Source organism: Chlorocebus sabaeus, chromosome 12, assembly GCF_047675955.1.
Source record: "Chlorocebus sabaeus isolate Y175 chromosome 12, mChlSab1.0.hap1, whole genome shotgun sequence".
NCBI lineage: Eukaryota > Metazoa > Chordata > Mammalia > Primates > Cercopithecidae > Chlorocebus > Chlorocebus sabaeus.
This window is the reverse complement of record NC_132915.1, coordinates 101,304,592-101,326,233: the sequence shown is the minus strand read 5'-3', so window position 1 is coordinate 101,326,233 and position 21,642 is coordinate 101,304,592. Positions and strand designations below refer to the sequence as shown.

General features: G+C 37.5%; 1 protein-coding gene across 2 annotated transcripts in view; it reads right to left on the bottom strand.

Annotated features, from left to right (window-relative positions):
- Positions 1–21,642, bottom strand: part of PBX3 (PBX homeobox 3) — a 227,054-nt gene that overhangs the window by 33,411 nt on the left and 172,001 nt on the right. For both annotated transcript variants that reach the window (XM_008006228.3, XM_008006230.3), the window contains exons 3-4: positions 19,606–19,847; positions 5,333–5,523 (exon numbers count right to left, since the gene is read on the bottom strand). In XM_008006228.3, the coding sequence (XP_008004419.1) occupies positions 5,333–5,523; positions 19,606–19,847 (433 nt within the window). The remainder of the gene's footprint in view (positions 1–5,332; positions 5,524–19,605; positions 19,848–21,642) is intronic.

Sequence of the window (21,642 nt, the reverse complement as noted above, 5' to 3'; positions counted from 1 at the left end):
AGGTTGGAGCACTGTAAAAGGGAATGTGTGAGATGTGTCTGGAAGGATGGGCAGGGGGCAGATTATAGAAGCTCAGTGGACTCTATAAGAATTTTTGGATTTTATGCTGAGTGCAATAGGAAACTATTAAAGGTTTTAAGTTTCATGTTTTTAAAAGATCATTCTGATTGCTGAGAATAGTTGGAGGAGGGCATGAAAAGAACTGCAAAGCCCATTTTAGGAGATGACTGCACTGGTCAAAATGAAGATGATAGTAACTTGGCACAAGGTGAGAGCAATGAAAATAAGAATCAAGATCTACCTGAAAGGTAAAAGCAATAGGACCTGATGATGTATGGAATGGGAGGAGTGAGTGAGGTAGATAGAGAAGGACGTTTAGGGGGAAAAAAAATACATTGGGAAGGATTTCTAGGTTTTTCTGCTTAAGCAACTGCCTGGACTGGGGTATGATTTTCTTCACTAGGCAAAGAGGAGAGAACAAAAATTTTTCTTTTGTTTTTGTTGGGAAGGGGGCAACAGACTTTCAAAAGATCAAGCATTTATTAACAATATATTTCAAGTAGCAAAAATGTCATTTATATTTGGGTTTTGTAATTAAGATTTTAAAGAATGCCAGCCTGAAAATTATCATTTGTCAGAATTCACTTTCAATTAAGTACCCCAGTAACTAGAAAATACTTTCCCCGGATAATTTTCTTAATACTCTCTTCCAAATAATCTTAATTCTTCTCAACTGTGATATCCCACAGTCAGAAAAGACAAAGTCAGTAGGCTGTTGTAAAGGTATGCACTGTATGAGATTCTTCTAGTCAAAATGATGTCACTCATATGGCAGGTTAAGTATGTGATCTACATTTCAACATTAAGGGAGAGTCAAGGGAGCAAGAAATCTAGGTCTGATCAAAACAACTCAGGTTTTAGTCCTGAAATTTCTTAATTTCAATAATTTTTAGGAGGGTTAAACTATTGTTTTCTGGGAGATGAAGATGAGATTCAAGATCTATTTGGGGATTACAGTCAACAGGATTTGATGATGAACTGGATGGGAAGGTGGTAAGGGAAGACAGGGAAGGAAGGGAACGAGGACAAATACACCAAAAAGAAGGACAGTTAGCATTTTTGCAGGAGTCATGTGTTGCTTGAAAAGAAAGACAAGGTCCCAAGGTGAGAGTACGTTGAAGAGGTACACTCTGATGAGTAGGTGCATGGGTAAGGTCTAGACTAGATACTGAAAATGCCAAATTTACGGGCATTATCTGACCCATAGACATTATTTGTTGAGACCACACAGTAATTACTTGCTCATAAAAATCTAGGTTTCTGACTTCTTATGAAAAATTGGGATATCAGTCATACTGGGCCCACATTCTTAGAAGGCAGCTCTAGGCTAAAGCTGAGTAATAGTGCCCCCTTAGATACGCACCTGCCTGCTCTAACCCTCCTTGTCCCTCCCTGTATCCCTGATCCAGCCACTCTACTCAATTCCACTATATGTAAGCATGTGAGTCTGTGACTCCTAGTATAAAACATGGAGCCCAGGAGCAAGGCCCAGGGTAGATGGGAATAGATGACACAAGTGCATCTCTTTGGGAAATAGGGATGTGTGAAAGGAGGATCAAAAAGAAATATGTCTAGGAAAGCAAAGAGAAGTTTGGCTCACATCACTTTTGCCCAGGGGTGGTTTTTAACAAACATCAAAACACCTCAGAGAACAAACAGAATAGCTCACTGGACATTCTGGCTGTGTCCAAACTACAGCACTTCTCCTGGAAGAGGAGACAGACCCACACAAATTTATTCTTAAATGTTTTGCATTGGTGCATGCTTCGTCTGCTCCAATTATGAAGAAAACATGAGCATGGGAAGTCAGAGTGAGCAAGGGAATCATATATCCGACTGAGCATGTTTGCCTAGAGCAGAGCCCCTTGCCTTCTCAGTGCAGAGGGCTTGCTGGGAGGCACTACAAGAATAGATGGAACCAAAGCTCAGTATTTGCATTCACTCGAAGGCACAGGAGAGAACTTGGTCTTACACGTTATTTATTTTTTAGAAAACATCCTGTAGAAAATGCCCATTAAGCATTTCCCCTCAGTTTCACTCCCCCAGGGTTCACCACACTCTAAATGGCTATGCCTCAGGCCTGTGTGCAGTGGCACATCAGTCCAGGCCTGTGTCCCATCAGCATCACAACATTACTAACAGCAATCTCTGCGGGAGAAAAGACTCTGCTCCAAGCTCTGCCACTCTCTCATTCTGGCTCTGCTCACTCTAGGCTGTTAATATACTTTCTCTTCATGGAAGAAAAATAAATTATTTAGGTGTATACATTATGAATGCAGTTATTTAAAAAATAAGCATGCATGTTGACAATGGGAAAGCATCAGCAGAAATAAGGAGAGCAATTATGTTAGAAAATATTCCTTTCTATCAGGCATATGTTTTACTATCTTTGTTACGTTAGGCTTTTTAATAAAATGTTCAAATTTGACAAATAATTTTAAAATGTTTTTTGTCTTCTGATACTACCTCTCTAACCCTGATTTGAGCTGTTACAAAGTATTAAGTGGAATTATTCATTCATCTGGCCAGTCAATAAATTATTTTTGGTAGCCTCTAACATATAAGTCATTTGCTAGAATTGTGGGGAATGCAAATGTGTAAGTCTTGGCTGTTGCTTTCAATGACACTGTGGCTTACTAAGGGAGAGAAGAAATGTTCATGAAAAACTACAAGAAAAGGGAGTCTACAGGAAGTTCGGTCTGAATAGTTGTATAAACATAGTATAAGTGTTGAAGGGAAGGAAGGGCTAGTTCAGTGGGGTGATTAAGGTGGATTTTCAGAAAAGCGAGCATTTAGACCAGACCTGGAACGATGAGCAAAATCTCACTAGATCCAACAAGTACAAGCACTGGTTCCATTCCGGGCTCCATTCCAGATACCCTCACAGATGATGACTCATTACTGGTAACCAGCTTAGAGAGACGGTTTGTTGTGGGAGCCAGGGAAGTAAGTGGTTAGACTTAGGAAAAGAACGAATTCTAAGCAGTAGAAACATAATTCCATGAAGCATTTCATTTTTGGAAGAAATACAGGAAAGAACAATTTAGTGATATATAAATAAGAACACTGAAAATGTTCAAACTCTGATCTAATAATTCCATTTCTAAGAATTGATCCTTAGGAAATAATCCTAAAGACCAAAAAGGTTTAATCCATGAAGATTTTCATTAAAATGTTAGTTTCAATAAAAATCTATCTAAAATAGTACCCTCTACATTTTCTCTCCCCTTGACTTGCTTTATTTTTCTGCATACCACTTACCACCCTATTACATTTCATTACATTATTAAATACAGTGTTATGGCATATTTGTCCACTTGTTTACTGTCTGTTTCCTTAAGTAGAATATAAGCTCAATTGGGGCAAGTATGTTAACCTGTCTTGTTTACCAATATATCCTCAGTACCAATAAATATTTGTGGAGGGAAGAAAGGAAGAAATTATACGAAAATTAATAGTTGGCTGGGCATGGTGGCTCCTGCCTGTAATCCCAGCACTTTGGGAAGCAGGACAGCTTGAGCTCAGGAGTTCAAGACCAGCCTGGGGAACATGGTGAAACACCATCTCTACAAAAAATACAAAAATTATCCGAGCATGGTGACACATGCCTCCCAGCTACTCGGGAGGCAGAGGCAGGAAGATCACTTGAGCCTGGGAAGTTGAGGCTATAGCGAGCCATGAGAGCATCATTTACTGCACACCAGCCTGGGTGACAGAATGAGACCTTCTCTCAAAAATAAAAAACAGAGAAAAGAAAAGAAAAAGAATAATTAATGGAGACAAATTAAATGCTCAAAAATAAGAGAATGCTAAGGACATTATTTATTTTATATACATTTGGTAACTTCAATTGTTAAAATGCTATTTATAATTAGAGCTTATACTACATGGAAATGTTTACGTATTCATGGTAAATTTTTTAAAAAGCAGACCAGACTGTGTAAATTGACCTATCACAGAAATATTTCTTTTAAAAAGCCCCCAAACAAAAAGAGAGAGAATACTGTAAAACATTTATAGTGATTTTTTTTTCTTTAGGTAATAAAAATGAGGTTAACTTTTATCCTTTATCCTTTTATTCCATATATTTTCCAAACTTTCCATAGTGAGCTTGGCATTTTTTAAATAGAAAAAAGAATAATAAAATCTTCACAACAACAAAGAAGCAATGCAGACAGGGACAGGCCTTAAATGTCAGGATAAGGAGTGTATATGTGAAGTATGCATATATCCAGCATTGGAAAACTACCGTGGTTTTTAAGCAAAGCAATCAGAGTAGCACAGTGATGTTATAGAAACAAACAAGGGATATGGAGGATGGGCTGGAGGGCAGTAGGACTGGAGACAGGGAGACTAGTAGGTACTGTGCTGGTTCACGTACAAAAGGATGGACAGGAACTGAGACGGAAAGAAAGAGCTAACAGGAAAAACACTGAAAATGCTCCACACGCTTTGTTTTCCAGTTGAGAAGCTATCTTAGTCATTTCCTTTAATATTGTGAGATTTGGATGATAATTATCACCTCTGTCAGATTCCATGGGAGAAGAAAGAAAAGCAAAACAGAAACTCCTTTCCAAAGCTGCAGATTGATCATAAGCTTTGGCAATGCCCCGAGAGGCATCCCTACAGAGGCAGCGTACACTAGGACATTGACAATTCTTCTGTCACTCAGTAGGTCACCACATACAATTTATTACCATATACAATATATTACCTAACTCCTGTGAAACTTGGGGAAAGCTTCGGATAAAGGGAAATTTTCATCCTTACAGGAAAAATGATAGGCTTTCTTTCTTGATTTGGATATACAGACTTTGGAGTTTTGTGGTAACTGCTATTAACTGAAATGCCTCTTCCTTTTTAGGAGTATCAATATCTCCAAGTATTTTCCGATAATATGCACAAGCAGTGTAACATTAAGAAACTCTTAGAAAATACCCCTTGTTAAAATAGTTATATGCAGAAAACTATCCTTAAAAACACTTTTTAGCATCAGAATGGAAAGGCTACATATTCCTAAAGCCATCAGCAGAGACGCCAATCCTATTCATTTCCTGAGTCACTAAACTGGCAACTAACCCACACTACACTACCATTCCCAGACAGGAAAGCTTGACAGCACAGGCACCATGAGTTGAATTACCTGTCCATTGCACAAAAGAGCTCATATGGCCAAAAGAATCTAAGACCAACGGGTCAGTTTTACAGAAAAGAATATACAAGGAGTGAAAGACGGGGGAAAGCCATGCAATAGATTTATGGCTTCACATACCTGGCATCGAGGAACCTTGATCTTAAAATCATAACTGCTTCACAAGTGCTTTGTTTGAGTTGCATTTGAATAGAACTAAATTTTCGATGGATGATGCCCACCATTCTTTCAATTTCTTTTGGAGAAATGGGACGTGTTCTACTCTGTTCTCGGAGAAGGTTCATCACATGTGTAGTAAATTCATTACATGCCTGTAATGGGGAAAAAAAATCACTCCTTTGGAAACTGATATTTTATATTATCACATAAAGAGATTAACTCATCTGAATTTACACCTCATTTGCAATCACCAATAGCATTATACAGTGTGTAGGGTAAAAGAAAACTAAGACACTTTTAAAATGGTAGTAATAGTAGTTAAAGCAGCAAGAATTCTGAAACTGTGCATGGTCAGATGTGCAAGGGAGATAGCATTCAGCTGCTCTTCCCACCCACCCCTGTCCAGTTCCAAAATGATGTTTTCCCATTCGAGGATGCTCCCTACCAATTCCCATATACAAATAAAAATATGTGTTAATTGTTAATACTAAGTACCACCTATTTTCTCTGGGGTTTTACATTTAGTCAACAAATGCTTACTGAACAACTACAAAGTTCAAACTCTTGCCAGTGCTGTAAGGAACATAGAAATGAGTAAGATGCAGGCCTGGCCTTTGGTAAGAAAAAATATATAAAAAACTAATTCAGTGCAAAGACTAACAGGAAGATATTAATAAGTTCCAAGGAAGGAATATTCTCATCTGTAGGCTTCATGGATTGAGCTTTAAAGAATAGGTAGCATCTTTGAAAGGTAGATAAAGATGGAAGTCAGGAGGAATTCCAGGCACTAGAAATAACAGTATGTTGCAAGTTCAGAATATGGCAAGTAGGAATACAGATAATATGTAAAGAAGCAAAAAGGATTCAGGCTTGAATTAGCACATAAAGGGCCTTGCATGCCAAGCATTCCAATGATCTATTACAATTTAGCTGTAGTGCAGGCCTTTAGTGGATATAAGCCATCTCTGTATAGCAGCTCAACTCTTCAAGAGATGTCCAACAGAAAATAAGGATCAGATTTGGGTCTCAAACTTTTTAGTTAACAATCCTCAGACATTGTCTCTTTCAGTACATACACACACATACACACACACACGTTTCCCCTAAAATTCAGAGTCTCACTCTGTCACCTAGGCTGGAGTGCAGTGGTATGATCATAGTTCATTGCAGCCTCAAGCTCCTGGGCTCAAGCAATCCTCCCATCTCAGCATCCCAAGTAGCTGTGATGATAGGCATGTGCCACCATACCCAACTAATTATTTATTTATTTATTTTTTGTAGAGACGGAGTCTCACTCTGTTACCCAGGCTGGCGTGCTGGAGTGCAGTGGTACAATCTCGGCTCACTGCAACCTCCGCCTCCCAAGTTCAAGCAATTCTCCTGCCTCAGCCTCCCAAGTAGCTGGGCCTACAGGTGCACATCACCACACCCAGCTAATTTCTTTTAGTCGAGATGGGGTTTCACCATGCTGCCCAGGCTGATCTCAAACTCCTGAGCTCTGACAATCTGCTCGCCTCAGCTTCCCAAAGTGCTAGGATTACAGGCGTGAGCCCTCGCGCCTAGCCCCCAGCTAATTTTTAAATCTTTTTTTAGAGTCAGGGTCTTGCTATGTTGCTCAGACTTGTCTCAAACTCTTGGTCTAAAGAGATCCTCCCACCTCAGCCTCCTGAGCTGCTAGGATTACAGGTGTGTGCCACTGCATCCAACTTCATCTATATTCTCTTTGATTTATAAATCTGTATAACTGGGCCTACACTGAAATCTGGTACTGCCCTGGTAAATAAAGCATCAGTTTATACTCCTGAAGAAGAAGAGTCTCTTCTGGCATTTTTCTTAAAAACGCAGGATGGGAAATTCTGCATCTTACTGCACGGGTGTCCCTGACAGAGTGAGCAGACAGAACAATCACTGATTAATGCAAGATGTGTTTGGAAGTTATGATAATGTCCACTTCCCTACAGATATCCTGAACACTGCTTACATATAGCACACGATGGTTTTTCTAACTGCTCATTGGAGGACTAACCTTTCCCGTACACTGTGTATTTCACTTACTCTACGCTTTTACAGAGCTTTCCATAAATATTTCTAAGATAAGGTAAAATGAGTCTTACTATGTAAAGTTTTTTCAAAAATGTTTTAAGCCGTAGGAAATATTACATTCCTTGCGAGTGGTGACACTATATGATACAGGATTCTTCAGAGTGTAGAATTATGCAATATACATATCTAATAAACATCTACAAATTGGTGGGCTTTTTAATACTACCATTCAAGAGTGAGAGTTATGTTGGTCAATAACCATAAATTCATTATCCCTGAACCATAAGAAAAGAATTCTTAATCTGCAGTCAATGGATAGGTTTAGAAGGTCAATGACCTCCTGAAATCCTACACAAGTTGTGTGAATATTAATAATTCTGATGAATCTGTGAAGTTTTTGTTTTCTTTTCAGATTCTCAGTCTATAATTTTAAAAGGTTAGTAATCATTATCCTAGGATATGACATAGTAAAACATTAAGCAATATTGTAGACTAAAACCAGAAGTTGAAGGCAGAAACCAAGATTTAAAAAAATAAATTTAAGATCTTCCCCACTATATTATCAATTTATTTTATTATTATTTTTTTTTGAGATGGAGTTTAGCTCTTGTTGTCCAGGCTGTAATGCAATGGCACGATCTTGGCTCACTGCAATCTCTGCCTCCCAAGTTCAAGCTATTCTCCTGCCTCAGCCTCCCAAGTAGCTGGGATTACAGGCGTGTGTCACCACGCCCGGGTAATTTTTTTTTGTATTTTTAGTAGAGATAGGGTTTCACCATGTTGGTCAGGTTGGTCTCGAACTCCTGACCTCAAGCGATTTACCTGCCTCAGCCTCCCACAGTACTGGGATTATAGGCGTGAGCCTGTAATAAACAGTACATGGCCTATTTATTTATTTTGAGACAGTTTTCATTCTGCTGCCCAGGCTGGAGTGCAGTGGCACGATCTTGGTTCACTGCAACCTCCGCTTTCCGAGTTTGAGTGATTCCCATGCCTCAGCCTTCCGAGTAGCTGGAATTACAGGCATATGCCACTGTGCCCAGCTAATTTTTTTTTTTTTTTTTTTTTTTTTTGAGATGGAGCCTTGCTCTGTCGCCCAGGGTGGAGTGCAGGGGTGCGATCTTGGCTCACTGCAAGCTCCGCCTCCTGGGTTCACACCATTCTCCTGCCTCAGCCTCCTGAGTAGCTGGGACCACAGGCACCCGCCACCATGCCCGGCTAATTTTTTGTATTTTTAGTAGAGACAGGGCTTCACTGTTTTAGCCAGGATGGTCTCGATCTCCTGACCTCATGATCTCCCCACCTCGGCCTCCCAAAGTGCTGGGGTTACAGGTGTCAGCCACTGCGCCCAGCTAATTTTTGTATTTTTGGTAGAGACAAGCTTTTACCATGTTGGCCAGGCTGGTCTCAAACTCCTGACCTCAAGTGATCCGCCCGCCTCGGCCTCCCAAAGTGCTGGGATTACAGGCATGAGCCACCATGCCCAGCCTATATTATCAATTTAAACAATTTTATGCCAAATTAGAAACAAGTGGTCACCCTACCAGTAAAAATATATATATATATATATATTTATCTTTTTCTTGAACTTTCCCTAAGGAGATGTTTATATAATTTCCAAGTTATATAATGTGGCCAACTCTACCCTTCAGTATTCTCATGAGTAAAACAACAATAATTGAACTAGAACTATTCCCAAACAGGGATTAACAAATTCTACAGTTCTACAGCTAGTTCCATAGAATGTTAACTAATGGTCCAACAATATGGTATGTTTGGGATATGCTGGGTTAACCAAAATCTTAAAAAAGGTTTGTGGATAAGACTCTTCAGTATTTCTATCCCAATATTTGTAATAAATCTTCAAGGAGAAACAGTATATCCAACTTTTTCCCAAATAAATGTGGCCAAAAAATTTCTCTCTAGAGTAATACTGTCCAATAGAAATACATTGTGAGACACATATTAAATTTTTAAATTCTCAGTAGCCATATTAAAAAATAAAATACAAAAAATTAGGTGAAATTAATTAACAATATATTTCATTTAACCCAATATATAAAAAATAACCTGGCCTGGGCAACATGGCAAAATCCTGTCTCTAACAAAAATATAAAAACTTAGCTGGACATGGTGGCACGCCTATGGTCCCAGCTACTTGGGAGGCTGAGGTAGGAAGATCACTTGAGCGTAGGAGGCAGAGGCTATAGAGAGCTGAGATTGTGCCACTGCATCCAGCCTGGGTGGCAGAGTGAGAGAAAGAAAAGAAAGAAAAGAAAGAAGGGAAGGGAGGGGAAGGGAGGGGAAGGGAGGGGAAGGGAGGGGAGGGGAGGGAAGGGGAGGGGAGGGGAGGGGAGAAAACTGTTAATGAGGTATTTCATTCTTTTTTTGTACTCTTTGAAATCTAGTGTTATTTTACATTGACAGCACATCTCAATTCAGACTAGTCAGACTTCAAGTGCTCATTAGCTACATGTGGCTACTGGTTGCTATATTCAGCAGCACAGCTCTATGGTATCTTGTGGACCAATGTGCTAGGAAAAAATCTTTGGGAAATGCTATGCTAGGTAATCTTTGATACATTTAAAAATTTTTCACCACCATACATTCACACAAACACAATAAAAGCCCATTTGATTTAGGAATGTCCTTGATGAAGCAATATAAATTATTCATCTTATTACCTATAAACCTTTGAGTATGTCTTTAATATTGTGTGTGTCAAATGGGAAGCACACAAAAAAAGCTCTTGTATTGCACACTGAAGGAGGACTGTCTTGAGAAAGAGTACTTTTATGGTTAAGTAATGAGCAGAAGTCAATTTTTTCATGGAACACCATTTTTACTTGGAAACAAGTATGAAAAATTATGATTATATGGAGTTGGGTATTTGGCAGATGTTCTCTCAAAAATGAAACAAGTGAGCCTTCCATGTCAAGGAAAACAGCTGAGAGAATTATGCCAATTAAAAAATTTGAGTTTTCAAGTGAAAATCAGAATTTTGAAAAACTTGCATCCACCACTGTAAGCTTAACAGTTTCCCAGTAGACTTTCTGATGAGTTCAGAGTTGATATTCATAAATATGATATTTTGACATTATATAATGAAATGTGTCAAAATTTGGAAGATATGCATAATTCAGTAAACCTGTACTTTCCAAATGATCAACGCATGATGTCACAAAAGCATGCATAGGTACAAGAGACATTCAAAGTGAAAACCAGACCAGTGACCTTAAAGAAACAGAGTACAAAAAGTTAACTGACATGGTTTCAGGTTTCTCATTGCAACACACTTTTACAAAACTATAACTTGTCAAGTTTTGGTGTAATATCAAAAAAGAGTATTCACAATTATCTGAAAAGGCTATTAACATCTCTTTTGCAATGACATATCTGTGTGAGGTCAAATGCTCTTCATATATTTCAACCATATGACAACAGTTGACTGTAGAAGCAGATATGAGACTCAGGCTGACTTCTATCAAGCCTACAGTGAGTTTGCAAAAATGAAAAAGCAAGGCCATTCTTCTCACTAAATTTTAAGGTTTTTCGTTTTTTAAAAAAGTTATTTAGGTTAACATATAATAGCTTGTTGATATTTTTAAATTAATTAGGGCTGGCCAGGGTGGCTCATGCCTATAATTCTAGCACTTTGTTGGGGCAAAGTGGGAGTACTGCTTGAGCCCAGGAGTTCAAGACCAGCCTGGGCAACACAGCAAGATCTCATCTGTATAAAACAAATTTAAAAATTAGCCAGGCATGGTAGCACACATCTGTGGTCCCAGATACTAGGGGGGGGCTGGGGCAGGAGGATTGCTTGAGCCCAGAAGATCAAGGCTGAAGTCAGCTATTATCATACCACTGCACTCTAGCCTGAGCGACAGAGTGAGAATTTGTCTCTAAAATAAAATAAAATAGGCTGGGTGCAGTGGTTTACACCTGTAATCCTAGCCCTTCAAGAGGCTGAGGCAGGAGGATTGTTTGAGCCCAGAAGTACAAGACCAGCCTGGGCAACAGTGAGACCCCATCTCTATAGGAAATTATTAAAAATTAGCTGGGCACAGTGATGCACACCTGTGGTCCCAGCTACTCAGGAGGCTGAGGTAGGAGAATCACTTGAGCCCAGGAGGTCGAGGCTGCAGTAAGCCATGTTCGCGCCACTGTACTCCAGCCTGGGCGACACAGCAAGACCCTGTCTCAAAAAATAAAATAAATAAAATAATTAGTAAATACCTTAAATTTTTCTAGTTTTAATTTCTATTATAATAAATATTGATAGACATAAGCCACCAACCCAAAAGCTTTTACAGAAGTCTCCAATAATTTTTAAGAGTCTAAGTCCTAAGACTGAAAAGTTTGAGAACTGCTGTACCAGAGTATGGAAGCCTTTCTAATGTGCACACATAACATTGCTAATTCCAACAAACCTAGCTCACTCATTATGGTAACATATATCTATGACAGGGCAAATATCTTTTTTTTTTTTTTTTTTTGAGACGGAGTCTCGCTCTGCCACCCAGGCTGGAGTGCAGTGGCCGGATCTCAGCTCACTGCAAGCTCCGCCTCCCGGGTTCACGCCATTCTCCTGCCTCAGCCTCCCAAGTAGCTGGGACTACAGGCACTCGCCACCTCGCCCGGCTAGTTTTTTCTTATTTTTTAGTAGAGACGGTGTTTCACCGTGTCAGCCAGGATGGTCTCGATCTCCTGACCTCGTGATCCGCCCGTCTCGGCCTCCCAAAGTGCTGGGATTACAGGCTTGAGCCACCGCGCCCGGCCCAGGGCAAATATCTTAATAAATAATTCAAGACTCCTATGTGAATGACACCTGATACATTAGCTTTCTTAGTTTTTGTCTGGCTGGGTTTTAACCTCTCCAGAATGAGTGTTTGTCTATGGATTCTAAAGAGCAGCCAAAGACTTATACGAGAAAAAAGGGTTAAAAGCAAAAAAGTTTCTGCATCTAAAAACTCATAATTTGCTAAAACATTTGCTGAATGTCTCAAGACTTATTAAGTGAAGCCATCTATGAATGCAAATGCTGATGAGCAATTTGGCAATAGCCCAACATTCACAGAATTCACATAGCTTTTCTTTAAACCAGTAGTTCATACATGATTAATTAGAACATCTCATTTATGTAGTGTGCACTTTAGCTCATTACTCTAAGTAAAATTCGTTAAGTATTTACATTTAGATAATTAAAATCTGGGTACACCCTTAAGAAAGATGCATACACTTTAGGCAAAGTGATTTTTTTCCTTTTTACCACTGAAAGTAAATTACAGCCTCATTTCAGCATCATCTGTACCAGGTTCAGAGCAGAGAACAGTACTGCCTCATCACCTAGCTCCTTAAAAGGCATACATTTTTTAAACATATAAACACAGTAAGAATGATCAAATGATTGCAGTTGTTTCAAAGGGCCACCCAACCACATATTAACATTGATGCTATTTATAATATAGAATGCTCATTTCAAACATGTATCATATCTTACATCATGTCTATAAGATATATTAAAATAGACATTTGGAGAAATTTTTCCTTGCCTTATGTTTTCCAAGTGAAACAGTCAGTTACAAGCTTTCTGGTTAATGTCCATAATATAAATACAGATATACTATGGTTAATTGCAGTATTTGGGAAATAAAACTATGCCTTGAATTTTCTGATTAGAAGTACTGGCAGAAGCTTTTTTCTTTTAATCCAGCTGTTGAAAACTACCTAGGATGCATTTTTGTTTATGTGTTTAAAACATACACTGCAATAACAGTTAACATAAGGCATGGAAGATTTCATCTGTTAAAAGCATTTTCAATCAGTTTTTATTATGAGTCTTTGTCTTTCCCATTTTTTTCCTTTCTCCTTAAAAATCCAAACCAAGTAATAATTGAGGATTTAAAATATTTGGATTCTCAATAACATTTTAATGATATTTTTGGCTGGCAAAACTGTCTCCTCAATATCTGCACATATTTGGTTTACACACAAAATTAAAGTTTTCAGTGTTTTCCTTATTTTGTGGTGGGGCTTTTTTCATTGTGGATTCAAGACTCAACCTCTTTTTTGCCTTTAAGTTTATATTGTGGAAGTAAAACTATAAAATAGACAGTGGGCAAGCACTGATTTTGGGGGAAGTTTTATAATGATCAGTGATCAGATCTAAAAACTGAATTGGTTTTCTGTAACCATCAAGAGAAGCTAACTGTAAACAGACCATAATATTCTAAAAACCACTTTTGACAAGAAAGAATAAATCTCTTTTAAAAAGTAGATGCCCCTCAAATTTGCACTGCAACTATTTTCCAAATGTCTTGCCAGCCTCACGAGTAACTCTAGTCGAATATGGTAGATTTTGTATTTACCGAATGCTTATTAAATCAACAAATTTTTCTTGTTTTGGGTTAAAAGTCTGCATTTAAAGGTTCTAAGCCAACTAGAATGAGACCAATATGCCTAAGGAATAGGCACAAAGATGAAATAGCTGTTGTACCTCAATACTTCTTACCTAATTACATGGTTTAAGGACCTATCTCATGAGGGTTTTGTAAGGATTATATTATATAATGTATGTTAAAGTTCTTTGCACAGAGTCTGGAGCATAATTAATACTCAATAAATGACAGTTATTATTGATGACAATGAAAATGGTAATTTTATGAAATTCATACTATTTTTATGTCATTACTCTGCAAGCAAGTCCACACTATCTAATATAGTTCTGCCTTCTCATTGCCTCAATAAGTAGAAAAACTGCTTCCAAAGAAGTTGAAAAAAAGAGTATTCAAATGTATTAAATAAAACAATTCATTATATTAATCAAGCTTGTGGTCATAAATACAACTGGCACACAGAGCCAATAAACTAGTAACTCGAAGGAAAAAAAGGGAACAAACCAAACCCTCCTTCCAGGCAAGGAAAAGGCCAGGCATGAAAGTCAACAGGAAGTAAAACTCTTCCCTTGGAATAATGAATGACAAATCCTTGCTTTGGAACATGAAATCAAGTGGTATTCTTTTGTCTATCCTGCTTAACTATTAAGAAGAAATAGCAAAATGGAATTAGGAGTTTACAGGCTACACAATCTCTAATGTGAAAACGTCAGCATTTTAAAATTTGATAAAAATAAAATCCTTCACAAGCAAAAGCTATTTTGCCAGCAAACCTAAGCATATAATGTAGAGATCTCAAAAAGCACAAGGACATGCTTTTACAGTGGTTTACATTTTCACCCATTCTCCATTCCCCCTGCAATCTGTAAGTCCTCTGGTAGCCAAATGCTACCTGATTGGTCCTGAGCACATTCAGTGTATTCCTTGGTTCTAGTGCTTTTTGCCTGATTTGGGGTGAGTTCAAATGACGTCTGTGAACTCAGAAAGCAGGTTCCCAGATGCTTGGGAAGGGTTGGGACCCTGACAACACTTTTGCCTTCAGCAAAAAATGTATTTCAATATAATTATAGTAGATAGCTTTCAATATGTCATCTCTATTATAGCAGCTATAAATTATGAGTGAATTGCCTGTGTACAAGCATTTCTTCTGGTACAAGCAAAGTGGGAGAGCTGCATAGAGCATTATATATCTTTTCCTTTTTAACTGAGAAGAAATCTTGAAGTCAAATTTCATTTGCAAAAACCAATGTGTCCATTTCCTTTTGGTAGGGTGGTGGAGGAACCAAGAAAGACCAGTTCAATAGAAGTCTTGTACTTCTTAAAAACAAGGCTTCCCAGGAACCTTGGCTTAAGTTCTAGGAACTCACCTATTCTAACAGTGGTCCTTTAACCATAAGAACATATTTGCAAGGTACAGTAAAGGCATTTTTCAAAAGCTGTAGCTAATCAACAAGAAGACAGAGAAGCAACTAGGTTTGTCTCTTAGCTAAAAAGCGAGGCACTGTACCCAAGATGAAGTATTACAGGACAGTTTGCCGCAAGCTTTGGAAAATTTTCATATTCCTGCTGGGTGTTAGAATCAACAAGAAGAAAATAAAATAGTTTTGTTTCCTTTTGGGTGGCAGTAATATTCAAGAACCTTACCCTAACATATATCCCATGCCTAATATTTCAAAAGTGTTTATAAGTGAATTTTTAGATGGTTATCATCAAGAATCATTAAATCTGAGCCTATGTAATAGAGACATATGATAAAAGAACAATTTTCTGGAGGGAAAAAAGGATTTTGAAGACAATACCATCTCTAAAACATATACATAAAACTGAGCCTTGCAGCTTGGATTTAATTTTGCTCAAACTGTAGCTCTAGTCTGTCTGCTTAGCTTTGTAAATGTGGCTGTGCTTATGAGGTACTTTAATTTACTGCAGTGGTGATGTTTGTTAATTTTATGGCAATCTAAATCTAAACAGGCTTCAGATACATTTTCATTACAGCTTCATTGTGAAACACAGTAGAGTGAATAACTCTTAAGATTCCAATGTAGTTTATTTCTAAAAGACTCAACACAATTTTCTGTTGAAGCCTTTGTCTTAACATATATGTTCTTCCTATTTACTATTAAGCTTTCTGTTACTCAGAGTACCCATGTTCACTTTTAGGAGGAAAAATATAATTTCTGGAAAGTGATTAAAATAGTTGTTTTTGGCTGGGCATGGTGGCTCACACCTGTAATCCCAGCACTTTGGGAGTCCACACCAGGTGGATCATGAGGTCAGGAGTTCAAGACCAGCCTGGCCAAGATGGTGAAACCCTGTCTCTACCAAAAATACAAAAAAAAAAAAAAAAAAAAATTAGACAGGTGTGGTGGTGGGTACCTGTAATCCCAGCTACCTGATCAGGAAGCTGAGGCAGGAGAATCGCTTGAACCTGGGAGGTAGAGGTTGCAGTGAGCTGAGATCGCACCACTGCACTCCAGCCTGGGCGACAGAGTGAGCCTCTGTCTTAAAAAAAAAAAAAAAAAAAAAAGTTGTTTTTCCATCTGCTCGATTCCCATTTCAAATGCAAACCAACATGGGAAAATCAGAGAAAACCAGAATGTACCTGAATTATTTTCCAGTTCTACATGGGTAACAGCACAATTCAATGAAAAAGGAAGACATATTTTCAGAAACTGATTTCAACATCTGATTCTGACACTAACTAGATGTGCGACATTGGACAAATCACTTACCCTCTCTGAGTCTCATTTTCTCCTCTATAAAATGGAAATTACAATACTATTTATTTTAGAAGTCCTATTCCTTCTTAGCTCTGTTTAGCCCTTCTTGTAACACCAAAGCATGTCTCTGAAAGGACCATCCAGATAAAGCCCTTGTACCCTAAAGAATTGAAAGGAAAAGTTGACCGTTTTGGGTCAAAATGCACCGATCCTAATAATTTAGGAGAACAACAGTCACAAGAGCTATAAAAACCAGCCCCCAAGACAACTTAAAAGAATTAAATGCTGCTACATCACTTCTAAAACAATTCCAAACCTACAGGAGAAAATTTGTAAATTAAAATTCTGCTGAATCTGCCAACTAGTCATCATACCCCATCTATTCATTTGTCCCTACTGTACAGATTTTATGTATCTCTATTTTTCCATCTGAAGTATTAAAACAAAAAAGGAACTATATATTTAGATTGTTATTAGGCTACTGATTATATCCAGAAATAATTCCTGAATACATTTTTAAACTCAGTGCTTCCCAATTTGATCTTCAATTAAAAAAAAAGAGATAAATGTATGAAGAACATGCATATACATGTATATTTTAAAAGCCAAAACAAAACAAAACAACAACAAAAAACTCTGGTGATTTGATGCTGTTATCAGCTGGGGCTAAAGTTACCTAAAATCTCATGGAAAATTTTGTAGGATATTTCTAAAACAATGAGACTCAGGACCTTGTCATTGACTGACACCAGCTTCACACAACTTCCACCAGGGTTGTATGGAGAAGTAAGGAGGCAGGTGTGAAGACACATGGCAGGAGGTAGTAATTCCTCAGCCAAAAAACTCGGGCCATTTGGCCTCTAATATTATATCTCTTTCCATGCAAGGTGACTGGTGATGTTTATCTAGTAAGTAGGTATGGTTATTTTAGCATAAAGTTATACAATTAGGAATATACTACAAATAAGAGTCATTTTCTACTGTTTATGCTCAGGGGCAACCTTTTCAACCATGACTTATTTTGTTTACTCTCAATTATTCATATGTCAAATCAGAAAGTGGGATTTTTTTTTACATACATACATACACACGATAATTTTTCCAAAATTCTTATTTGTACATTTTCCACCAAAAGTTATTCTTACAAATGAGACTAGACATACAGTTTTAGATCCCAGAAAATCCTATTCCAAAAATAGAAAACATCTTATAATATATTAATTTACATTACAGTTTAACTTAAAAGATATACAAATTTTTCTACTCTCCCTCAAAACACACTCACCTCTGGGATAGGATTCAGCATTTGCTTAAAACCATTGTATCCAGAATATTAGAAAAGGCAATGTGAAAAAAATACAACGACATATTCAACTGAAACTATACAAGGAACATAGAGGAAAAAAAATCAGTATTAAAACTGATCAGGGGTTGCCAGGGATCAGTGGGGAGGAAAGAATAAAAGAGAGGGATGAATAGCACAGAGGATCTTTAGGGCAGTGAAAATACTCTGTATGAGCCTATAATGATGGGTACGTGCCATCATAAATTTATCCAAATCCATAGAGTGCACAATACCAAGAGTAAACCCTAATGTAAACTATGGATTTTGGGTGATAATGATGTGTCAATGTAGGTTAATCAATTTTAACAAATGAACCCCTCTGGTAGGGGATGCTGATAATGGGAGAGACTATGCATGTGTGAGGAAAGGGGGTATACGTGATATCTCTCTTCTTTCCTCTCAAATTGGTCTTGTGAACTTAAAACTGCTCTTTAAAAAAGTCTTTAAAACACACACAAACACACACAAAACTCACCAGGACTCCCATTTCACACTAAAGTGTGTGGACTTTAAAAAGTACTTGCCTACATAGTGAAATACTCATGGGTGAAATTATAGGATGTCTAAGACTTGCTTTAAAATACTCTACCAAATTGGGGCTGGGTACACAAAATAAGAGTGGCAAAATGTTGATAACTTTATCTGCGTAAAAAGTAGCTGATTCCTTATTTGGGGTTGAACTCTATGAAATTACCATATTCAACTGTTTCTGACCTCAAAACTTAGCAATTTCATAGGGTTCAGTCTAATACTATTCTCATTATTTTTGTGTACATGTGTTATAAAATGTTCCATAATAATATGTTTTTAAAATTATCTTCCAAATGACAAATCTTATCAAATGAGAATTCCTCCAACTTGACAGCTTTTCAGCATTAAACTAGTAACTAAAATATGTGTAAAAAAGACCCACCAATATTTTACTTTATTACATTAAGTCTAAGACTCACTTGTTTTTCCCTACATTTTAACATCTCTGAAATGTGAAAGCATTCTATAATAGTAATATTTTATAGTTAAACTAGCAGTATTAATTTTTTCTTGGTGGTACATAAAATAATGATGCAACTTAAAATCAAAGTTACCTTAGATTCAGTATGGTTAATATAATTGCTGAGAACTGGATTTTTAACCCATATTCTCTTTCTAATCAGGAATTTAGCACATAATGCCTTGCCTAACACTCCCTGTCCTGGGGTACCCATAATTATCTTGGGAAGTCTCATACTCAGAGAAACAGGCCAGAACCTGCTTACTTGGTGAAGTTCCCTATAGTCTGGCACAATCCATAAGAATTAATTCCCAGGAGGATTCTGGAGCTCACAGCATAGGAGGGAAAAGCTCACTGTGCAATGCTTCCCTTCAAAAGTGATTAAAGCTTATGAACAAGGCTAGTGCATAAATGTTAATTATACAGAGCTTTGAAGAGCACCAAGTGGTGAGGTGAGAGGGAAGAATGACTGCAGGTGTGGTAATAAGGGCACGTGAATGTGAGGAATGAATAAAACTAAAACAAGTAGATGAGATAAAATAGGTAGAGCTCCACCTCCAAAATCTCAAAGGGTCTTCATTTCATGAATCCAACAATTCACTTGGATTTTTGCATTGACCTTATTTATTTTGTAATTTGTGTTAACACCTACCCCTCACAGCCCTCAGAATTGGTTAGCATGGTCTAATAGAAGAGCAACAGAGGGTTTGTGTAGGACTATGAGAGTGGCGGCTGCTGACCTGTTCATATTTCTCCAGTTCTGTGTGATAGATTTGTCTGATCTGGGTCAATTTGGCTCTGTAATCTGAGTGTTCAATAGAGTTATCTGAAGAACCTCCAGAGGCTGCCGCGGCTGCAGCTGCTGCCGCCGATCCCCCACCTTTCTCAGGACCTGAAACCCCTTCTGCCAAAAGCATATTGTCCAGTCTCATTAGCTGGGGATCGGGAGGGTCCTCCTCCTGGGCTCCTCTGATGCTGAGACCTTCAAGGAAAGAGAGAGAGAGACAGAGAGAGAAGAAGCGAGAAACAGAGGACAAATAGTGTGAGTATTTTGTTTATCTGAGAAAATGATCAAACAACATCAGTGTACTACAATTCATGCTGAGAACTTCATTGTTCACATTTGATCAATAAGTTTGAATAAGTATGAAAATTATTTTCAAGATAATGTTTACATGCACCCTAGAATTTTAAATATCCCCCAACCACCTCAGTTTACCACAGATAGACCCTTAGAAAAAGGTAACCCTGGCTTCCTTGAATATTTTAATCATCCAAGCTTCCCAGATTTAGATAATTTAAGCATAAAATGGGAAGAAGGTAAAAAAATGGAAGGTTTTAAGAAAGAAAGAAAATAATTACAGGGATATAAAACAAACTCATCCAAAGGTGGTCATTCTGTCTCTCTGTACAGTTGGAGAAACAGAATTAAAATTCCCTTAAAATAATTCACAAACTGCAATTGAAAATTGAAAAATAAATAAGATTAGATGAGCTTTTCCATCATGTGATTTCAGAAGAGGAATACATACATTATGAGGCAATTAGCTATACTTAAATACATATATTATTAAATGAATATTGTTAAGTGATTGCTAGCAAACTATAAAATGAGGATACTAAATACAGTATTAAAAATGTGCCATTGACATGGCAATACAGTTCTGGGTACAGTAGTCTCAATCTAATTTTGCTTTTAAATCAAGAACTTCCTAAGTGATGCCCAGTCAGCAACCTCTTCTGAGTACTATAGATCACAGCTGACAATTCATAGGTTTAATCAGGTCACACAGGCTTTCTGCCAAGATGTTTTCAACAACACAGAAGACAAAGTTTTAAAATAATTATCATGGTATAAAAAGCACTGGAGTCATGACAGCTGAAAATCAGCATTTTCATTAACGTGTAACATAATCTAAAACATCCCAGCCCAATTAACCTCTGTAACTCTGCTTAAAAACAGGTTCCCTACACTAGTTACAAGTCTTCTTGGGGAAGGGGGAAAAGGAAGTTGGCACCTTGCTTGTTTGTATTTGGATTCTGTCTTTTGAGTCTGTGCCTGTTGTTGTTTATCCACAGTGGTACACACTTTGTGTCTAGTGTAACTCACATGACATAACATCTATAAGCTGCCAAGTACTCAACTGATCACCAACTCTGATTTTATATGCTAACCTAAAGCTACCATCAATTCTTTAAAGAACAGATTTCATTCCTAGATGCCCTGAATTACATCCATGGCATGACAGAGCTCTTGGTTGCCTTAACTCAGATACACAACTTTAATTTCTTCCCCAAAACACTTTAAAGCTGTCACTTTCATTTAAAATTATACTTCAGAATAATTTCAACCGGATAATAAAACTAACCCATCATCATTTAAAATTATATCTGTTGTCTATTCAGAGGCAAATAAGGTTTGAAAACTATAATATACTAAGACAATATATTCATTTAGGAGAGCAAAAAGATAACTCATAAAATGCATATCAACACACTGCTGATAATTAAAAATAGGCAAACATGTATTTGCTGTTTCTTCTATAACTAAAAAGGATGGCCTAATATTGTTCTAGAACTGCCATGTATTGGTTAGGTTTGTATTGTTAATGTAAATCTTCAATTTTCCTCTCTTTTAATTCACTTTGTTAAATGTCAAAATCTCATGACCTGTACATGCTTGTAGTTCACATAGCAAGTTTTTTGTGCATTTGGCATGCAATGAGGGCTTACTGAACAATCTCTTATGCTGCACTTTGATTTCTGTTTAATTTTTT